The 9,573-nt window shown below is 41.4% G+C and overlaps 1 protein-coding gene across 1 annotated transcript in view; it reads left to right on the top strand.

Annotated features, from left to right (window-relative positions):
- The window catches only part of SYPL1 (synaptophysin like 1), a 43,013-nt gene extending 33,894 nt beyond the window's left edge, over positions 1 to 9,119 (top strand). Inside the window, exons 4-6 of the mRNA XM_018568628.1 lie at positions 3,409 to 3,610; positions 6,341 to 6,529; positions 8,820 to 9,119. Coding sequence (XP_018424130.1) covers positions 3,409 to 3,610; positions 6,341 to 6,529; positions 8,820 to 8,945 — 517 coding nt within the window. The 3' untranslated portion in view covers positions 8,946 to 9,119. The remainder of the gene's footprint in view (positions 1 to 3,408; positions 3,611 to 6,340; positions 6,530 to 8,819) is intronic.
- Positions 9,120 to 9,573: the final 454 nt, after the last annotated feature.

Here is a 9,573-nt window from a genome sequence, read left to right as displayed (position 1 = left end):
TGTGCCTTGTCTTTTTCCAGCTTGCCTTCGGTTCTCGTGATGACTGAGGGAGTGGAGGAGAGGAGGGTCTTTTAAACAGATTAAGTGACGTGTTTCCTGTGTGTGGGGGAGGAGATTCCATCTCGTGATGCTGTCCTGGAAGACTAATGGAAATAGAGTTACCGGTAAGTCCTAACTCTGAATTTTTATTTGGTACAATCAAAAGCAGTGTGTTGCATGTCAGATTATTTTTGTGGAGCACTGGAATCGAACACGGCGGTGTGATGTGAAACTATTCTGGGCACACACCCGAATGCAGCAGATATGGACAAGCCATGATATACCAGATCACTGCAGTGACAGGCTACATACTTCAGGGTTTATGGTTGTGCCTGCACCCGTGTAATCTAGGCATCGTTTAGGAATGGGCGGGTGTTTTTACCCCCAACAGGTCAGTATGTCGAAGTGACGACCTGCTTGGGTTTTCTACATACATCAGCTTCTCTATTCTGCTTATAGTATCAGAGGAGTGTCAAACCTTAGGATCATAGGCCAGCCACGTGACATTTGTTTGATCTCACAGTTGCTTTGTCTTGCCTCGTTGCACTTTGCAGTACAGGTCAGGCCCAGTAATGTCTACAAAAATGCTGCACTATTTTTCTTTGTTGGGAAAGACAGGGTGCTGAGAGCACATTTAATGAAGGGGTAAACACCCTGTTAATATTGGTTACCACTTGACAAATTCCTATGTTTTAACTCTTGAGATTGTGAGTGCATTCGTTGGTGCAAACAACTCAAAAATCTGGGAATGATCAATTCAATTTTTCAACGTAGGGGTTAACTGGCTATGTAGAACTTACCCAGTGAGCCCTTGGGTTCTGTAAAGGTCAGAAGTCCTGGAATTGACGGGCTTTGATCAAGAGCCTAAGTACAGCTGTCCTAGACAAATCTCAAACAACTCTGCATCTTTTTGGTGTCTGGGTGTGAGTGTACACATAGGTATGTATGTACGCCTTCCTTCCTGAGAGGCCTTAATCCATGGTATCTTAGCCAGGTGAAGACCGAGTGTGTACAGTCACACTCGTATGATTTGGCATGTATATCAATAGAGGGTTGGCGTTCCTCTTTTTATCCTGTTTCATCCATAGGATGGAAGTTGGCTTCTAAATCTAACAAGGCTTTAGTAGATTTCTCTGGTACTACTTGGACTTCTGTCACTCCTTGAGAAGCTCCAAGAATGTTTTTGACCTATTGCTTGATACAGGCTAACAAACACCATACAACTGATGGTTGGTGGCTTCGGACGTGCATCGCCCTGTCATCCTCTAGAAGGGTTTATGACCAGCTGCAATGATGGCCTTGGACTCATCTGGGGCAGAGGGGCTAGGGTCGCCAGAGAAAATCTGTAAAGTCACTGAGCTGAGTTACAATCTTTGGCGTAGCACTGCAGAGTTACCCTCCCATCTGTTCTGATCAGACTCTCGGTAGTAAGGTGCTCTTGCCAGTGTGTCCCCCCTCCCCCCGGTTAAGTATATTAATTCCTAATTTATCCTCTCAGAGGCTGCCCTGGACAATGACTGGGGAAAACCTAAGTTAGGTACCTGGTAACTTATTTTACAGGAATCGTCCAGGGCAGCATGGATTCCCGCCCTGCTTATTGAGTGGTGTGTTTCAACATGAGTTTCATTGTTACCTGTGGTCCTTTCCGGTCTCCGGTTCTATGATAATACTGAGGTGGTTAGGAGGGACCGCCCTTTTATTCTAATTGTGGATGATGTGTTTCCTGTTTCAGGTGGGAGGATCCCATCTCTCAGAGGCTGCCCTGGACGATTCCTGGAAAATAAGTTACCAGGAACCTAACTTAGGTTTTCGCACGTAGGCGCACCCAACACGTGTATGTGGGGGCGGGGGACTTTTTTTTTTTTCTTTACACTTTATTGTTATCACATAGGGGAGTGCATGACCAGTGCACTTATATTTAGCCTTCACCTTCGTAACATCTCAAAAATACGCCCCTTCCTCACCAATGACACCGCAAAACTACTCATACACTCCCTTGTTATCTCTCGTCTTGACTATTGTAACTCCCTCCTCATTGGCCTTCCACTACACAGGATATCCCCCTTCAGTTTATCATGAATGCAGCTGCCAGACTCATTCACCTTACCAACCGCTCAGTGTCTGCATCCTCCCTCTGCCAATCCCTACACTGGCTTCCACTCGCAGAGAGGATAAAATTCAAAATATTAATAGTCACGTATAAAGCCATCCACAACTCTGGCCCCGGATATATCTCAGACCTTGTCTCTTAAGTATCACCCTAACCGTCCCCTCCGCTCATCCATTGACCTCTTGCTTTCCAGCTCCCTTGTCCACTCCTCCCATATTTGCCTCCAGGACTTCTAGAGTATCTCCCATCTTCTGGAACTCTTTACCCCAACCTGTCCTATCTCCCACCTTGACTGCCTTTAGGCGTTCCCTAAAGACTCATCTCTTCAGGGAAGCCTATCCCACCTCGATCTAACCACTGAACCTTAACATTCTCAAATAATTAATTCCCACAGCTACCTCCTCATGTATCATTTCCCCCTCCTCTTTCACATTGTAAGCCCTCAGGGGCAGAGCCCTCCTTACCATCTTGTCTTGAATTGTATTGTAACTGTAATGTCTTCCTTATATTGTAAAGCGCTGCGCAAACTATTGGCGCTATATAAATACTATGTAATAATAATATTTACTTGTATACGATTGAACATATTGTGATTTATAAACCGGTATTAGTGGGAAACTTTAAAGTGCAAGTTGCAAATATTTTCTTATGAATTCTATTATATGCCACGCATTGGGAAACTTACAGAAAACACTCATAACATACTTTCCTTTCATGCTGCCTTCAAATAGAATCTCTAAGTAGACCTCCTATATGGTTAGTTAAATAAAAAAAAAATGAAGTGTTATGAATTCTTAATTGCCAAAATGACAGCAGATGAAGTTAGGCAATGTAGCAAGAGTTGCTTCCCTTCATCCATTATAGAAGTGTCGTGATAATTGGGTATTTTGTCATGTCCTTGAAACAAATGAAGTTTCTCATTTAGTCTGTAGCTACATGTGTGATGTGTAACCACTTGTTAGAAAAAGATATACATTTTTGCAGTTACATTTGTAATACATTGATTTCAGTCAAATGAATTGGCAAGATATTTGCACTAAATAGTAAAAACTTTGCAGAATATAACATTTCTACCTATATGCACTTTTTTAAAGACTCTTGAGATTGTTTGCAAAACTTAAGAACCTAAAAATAAAATATAAAGGGATGGGTACTAACTATCCATCAATCTATCATATTAGATCTATTTAGCTGCTAACATGAGAACAATGTTTCCATCATTCAAATGCTAATCCATCCATTCTGTGCTTCATCTTTAGGCTAAATACCGTTATATTTAAAGGGTTTGACGAGATCTGTAAAGAGAAATGGGAAGAACTCCACCTCACCGGCGATTATTCTTCTCCATCGCAGTTTTACGTTAGCATTGCTGTATTGGCTTTCCTTTACTCTCTGGGAGCTCTTGTGTTCTATCTTGGGTACAAGCATCTTTATGAAAACTCTGGAAATGTACCACGCATTGTAAGTACAATCCATTTGGCAATGTTTTTGTCTCGCCAGTTTTGATTGCTGTAGTGGCTTAATTGTGTTCAGTTCTTCATTAGAAACTTTGTTACAATGCAAAGCACTGGAATGAACATGGACATTCTCTAACTTTTCACACACATTTTATGGAGCAGTGAAAGCAGACCTAAAAACATAACACAAAATCATCCAGAATATCTCAAGTACCAGCAGCCTGCTGCTTCTGGGAATTTGTGTGAGGCCGTGGCACCAGGTAGATGCCTTTTGTGTGTGTAGCCAATTATTGTCTCTGCCTAACCATCTCTTCCTCCCAGCCACAGCTCGCATGAGGAAGAAGCAGCAGAGTGGGTAGGGAGTTCTGGAAAACAAATTCAGTTCTCAAAATGCAATATAAAGTTGACGTTGTTGTAATGTGGGTCGTAGCACAGAGGGAAGGATCTTTGACACCTTTCATTGTACTATGCGGTGTGGGGTAGCCCCACTGCAAGAGTTAATTTTTAGATTTCCTGGAGTTCTTTTTTTTTAAACCATTGTTAATTTTAGAGCACAGAAAATGTACCAATATTTCCACCACAAAACTCTCATATTTCCCTTTTTGTTCATTCACCCCTTTGTGTTCATATCCCTGCCCTCTTTTTAGTGCCAGTCTTTATGCTGCCAGACAATTAATAACTGACAAGTCTGCCGTAGTGATTGGACCGACAGCATTTCTATAAAAAAAACTTGCATGCATGTTGACAGCTGTTTTTAAAAGATTGAGTTTCTGTTTTGCTGTTTACATAAATTAACTGCCAATGTTCTCCTTATTGCTGCATGGATGGTACAGTATGACTGGTCCCAATGGTAAGTGCTGTTAGGAATCTGATTTATCAATTGCAAAATGGTTATTCCTTCAAATAACTGTTTGGAATCCTAAGAACATGAAGACAGATGTTTTATTCTTTCATAATATGACCCAGAAGTGTGTGGTTTTATTGTTCCTGCTATAGTCACAAAATCCTAGAATTAACACCTAAAAAAACTCGGAATTCATCAAAACTGGAGCAGACAAAAATCAGAGAAGCTGATTGGTTGCAGTGCAAATCTGCTCGTGTCATGTTAAAATCTTTCCTGAGCAAACTGAAGAGAGATGGTGATTGGATGAAATGGGCAACTGCTCTTAGTTTTGGTAAATTCCCCCCTGAATGTTTAACGTACTGGTACACCTAATATCGGTCACCTGGAAACAAGCACTTTATGCATTGGTTTACCAACTAAATAAAGTCAAACCTGCCGGTGACTAAATCATTGTTAAAATGTAATACTGAGGGATTAGTTGTTTCAAGAATTGTCTTTAGTGTCAAGTCACAGGACAGTATCAACAGCTCCTGACTTTATTCTGTTTTGTGCTATAGAGTTAGAAATGTAGAGCCAATGTTTATTGCTCAGCAGTTGCTTCAGTAATGAAATCTAACAATTCAGCTCTACAACACTGATCACTTATTAGATGTGACAGAATTCTGTCTCGCATCATTAATGTTTAAATATATTGTACACAAAAGCAAAACACATTTTTTATAGACCTTAAAGTGAACTTTTGCCCCAATATGCACACTTGAGTATTTATATATTTGGAAAAAGCAGTAAATGCACACAAGACATAATTCACTTCTAGCTATAAGCATTGTGGAGAAATTGATATACCGTATTTTGCGGTCCATAAGACGCACCGGACCATAGGACGCAGGGAGGTCAGGCGCGCCTTATGGAGCACTCGACAGACTAGCTTCTGTCACAGCTTCTATGACAGAAGCTGTGACAGAAGCTGCAGTTAGTGACCGCTGAGACAGGTGGCGCTCTGATTACAGCGCCACGGTCTCAGTGATCACACAGAGCAGACGAAGAACGTCCGTTCTTCGTCTACTCTATGGTAATCTCGATCGTTGCCGCTGCTCGGTTTTAATACGAGTGATCTCATTAGAGCACTCGTATTAAACGAGCAGTGGCTCCTACTGCTGAACTCGATCGCCGCTGCTCGGCTTTAATACGAGTGATCTCATTAGAGCACTCGTATTAAAGCCGAGCAGTGGCTCCTACTACTCGCCCGGCGCCCGAAACTGCATGTCTCGGGCGTCGGGATTCGCTCCATAAGACGCAGGCACATTTTCCCCCTCCTTTTGGGGGGAAAAAAGTGCATCTTTATGGAGCGAAAAATACGGTACGTAGTTTGCAGCAGAGACACACACACACACACACACACACACACACACACACACACACACACACACACACACACACACATTTTCTATGGCAAGCAGAATTCTAGCAGCCTGTCAGCCCTCTAGTTTTAACATACACAGCAGATGTTTTTAAGCTTTAAACTGAAATCTTTGGGGGTCTGTTCACATCAGGTCCATGCGGTGAATGCACAGTAGCACACAACGCACCTCCCACCCGCAATGCAATGGACCGCATCACAACACAGTACTGCAGTACTGTGCAGGTAAACAAAAAAAAAAAATGGCATACATCAAATAGTAAAGCAAAGCACCTTCTGGACAGTTAACGCATGGTAGGTGAACAGGTCCTGAGAATGAAATACTTCACAATACAAACACCTAGAGAGGTCACGTATGACTTGTTAGGAATGTGTGTAAAGTTTAATGTCCATAGTCTGGGCACAGGTGCACTTTATCAAAAGGTTCTGTTTAAACCAGAATATTTATACCTGTGACTATTCCCTTTTAGGATTTTGTAATCACGGTCATTTTTGCCTTTATGTGGCTTGTGAGTTCCTCTGCATGGGGTAAAGGATTGACCGATATTAAATCTGCGACCAACACAAACAATATTGCTTTAAATCACTGCAATCAAACTAGCTTTTACAAGTGCCATTCTGGAGATGAACCACACGTGGGATCGCTAAACATTTCAGTGGTAAGAAATTTGTCTTTTTCAATAGAGAAATGGGTATCCAAATTGTGTATCTTGAATTTTAGAATTCTGTGGGAAGGGGAATGTGAAATGTTTAAAGCAGAACGAAACACTCCTATGTACTGAAGATGGTGCCTTCTTAGCCTCTGTTTAGATCTGCAGTAACGATGCCTGCTGCGTACGTGACCAACTTGGACATCATCCATTTGAGGGCTGATATAAGCACATTGTAATCGATAGAGGCATGCCTTCAGTGTAGCATATAGTGCATATGCGCTAGTAGGCAGAATGTAAATGAAAGCATGCAGAAAATAATGTTGGTCATATCAATAAAGGAATATAGAACTTTTCTAACATAAGCTTTCTGTTAAGAAAAAATAAATAGTTGGGGTTAATTCTGCTTTCAATATATGCTGCATAGAAACAGCATAATATTAAAACAATTCTATATAGCTAAATAGAGTTTTTGATCTTGATTGGCATAAACGTTCTAGGACACAGTCTTAAGTTATCCCTTAGTGATCATTCTGTTCAGTGTAGTTTTCAGGCAGGGGGCAGCAGTGATGCTTATTAAATTGTGACGGATTTTTGCACTGGCTCGTCATAGGTTACGAAAGCAAGAGTATGAATTTCAGTCTAAAAGGTGGATACTGACCCTAACTAATGCCTTTAACAAAGATGATTTCATCCTTCTGGAGAAAAAGGAAAAGGAGTTCATTGTCAGAGGGTGCATTGTTATTCCTCTGAGAATTCCCCATCAGGCTCCACCCACGTAGCTTCACTGGTTAACGGCCAGTGATGACAGTGGGCAGAGTCTGATAGGGAATTTGGAGAACTGCTCTGCTGCTGATTGACAGAAGGCAGTGGGTGGGTGCCATAACTAATAACAGACTGGCTCTGACACCCACCCATGGCCTGCTTTCAATCGGAAGAAAGTGGACCTTATGCGCAACTCTGTTGTCAGAGTTCCCCATCGGGCTCCACCCACACAGCATCACTGTCAGTGGGTGTAGCTGGTTATTAATGAAACTGTCGGGTACACATGGCAGCATCCTTAATGACCAGTGACATGGATAGTGGGTGGAACCTGATGGGGGAATTCTGGGTTCCTCATCATGTCTACTCTGCTGCTGTCAGTCAACAGCAGAGGCTGGTAAAACAAGGGGGGATGCTGGCTGAGATCATTACCCAAAATGTGGCCATATTTGGGTAATGATCTCAGCCAGCATCCCCAGCCCCTTTGTTTACATTCAACTTCTGGCTAGGGAATCTTCCAGCCAGCAGCTAAATTTGGTTGGGGATACATAATTTAGTTGCTAGGATTCCAGCGCCCTAGTGTCCTAGCACCTATTGAACAGGAAGCTGTCAGATTCATGACCTTTTCATGCACACCCCTCACTCTGAGCACCGGTGTCTCTCTGTACGCCGGATCAGAGTTGGCCTTAATTACCTCCCAGTTTTCGAATCTAAACTGTTGGTAATCATTTTTAAATCTGTCGCATCCATTCCTGAACTACCTGAATCTGTGTTTGTAAATCTACCAAGACTGGTGACCAGACTTTTTTGGCGCAGAATTTTTTAAAGGTCCCTACTGCGGGAAGTTGTGCTGAGCCTTTTTTGAATTTCCCGCATTATGTTTATCTTGCATTGAATGTTTTTGTGATACAGAGAAATAAGTCTGCAACTTAAGATTTCAGAGATGCAAAAAGAGAAGTTTGTGTTTTTATTGTGCACGGACTCCAGTGCAATGTGCTGTACAGCCCTGTTCCTTTCCTGGCATTTATTGGATGCTGAGAATGGAGCCTAGTGACGGGATAAGATTACTCCAGGGGGCATGCACATCTGTGGGCAAAGTGGATGATTCATGTCTGACAATTTTACCTCACTAAAGTACTCTGTCCCTGCATTAAAGATTTTATCCATACACATTTTTCCCAATAATCTAGTACTGTGGAGTTGTTATAATATATGACCCTTTCCAGAGCAGTCTTTTCTGTTCTTCCTTTACAAAAGGTGTGCGTGCGTGCAGTGTTTTTTTTTTAATCATTTTATCTTTCAGAGCCTTCCAGTCAGTGTTTTTAATAAAATCATTCCATCAGAGAGCTGCAATATACTTGTATATTTACTGGCCTGACTAAAAAGGCATACGTTCTCTATCGTAGTTTAATTGACCTAGTCATTCAAGTAATGTAGGAAAAAGTGGGACAGAGGCTCTGCTGTTGCTTGCAAAGGAGCCATAAGAAATAGTTCTCCCTCTCCCCATTCTTAATTTTTTAAAATATTTTTATTTAAGGCTTTTGGATTCCTGAATTTGATCTTGTGGGCAGGCAATGCATGGTTTGTCTTCAAGGAAACCAATCTGCATACTTCACCGGCGACTTCAAACCCTGAACAAGGTCCACCACCGACTTCAAAGTAACAAAGGATCTAACGCAGACGTCCATCAATATCATTGTCTGTAATTCGATGTCTAAGTACATAAAAATAAATTCTGCGTGTTTAAATCCGTGAATATGATCTTATCACGTGCTATTACCCTTTTGTTTTGCTTAAAAGACGACGACTATTGCAAAAAATCATTGTATTCTAAAAACTATAAGTGGTTATTGTTTGTAATGATGGTATTCCGCATATAAACTTTTTTACTTAAAATGCCTCTGCTTAATTTTCCTTGCACGGTACAAATGTGACTGTGGCTTGAGAGCAGCTAAGTTCCTGCCAGGCTTGCTTACAACAGTTACCTTTTTTTTTTTTTTTCTGCAACTGCTAAAGCACCCCTAGAAATGGCATAGTTTAGTCTTAACCCCTGTCACTAGACGGGGTCGCTCAGTCTTCATGTAAATGTGGAAAGAAATATAAATGAAGGCATATTGAATGAAATTCATATACAGAATGCTATCATTACATATAATGACCTAATGCAGGTATCGGAGTACAATATTTTTGGTGACGGTTGTCCTTAAATAATAGCCATATAATAGGATTAAACAATTTTTATGTGGTATAGTGAACATGTAAGGAACCCAACAAACCGGTCAGTGGGTACA

The sequence above is a fragment of the Nanorana parkeri genome, unplaced genomic scaffold (assembly GCF_000935625.1).
Source record: "Nanorana parkeri isolate BGI_ZX_2015 unplaced genomic scaffold, ASM93562v1 scaffold1221, whole genome shotgun sequence".
Taxonomy (NCBI): Eukaryota; Metazoa; Chordata; class Amphibia; order Anura; family Dicroglossidae; genus Nanorana; species Nanorana parkeri.
This window is presented reverse-complemented; position numbering and strand designations above follow the sequence as displayed.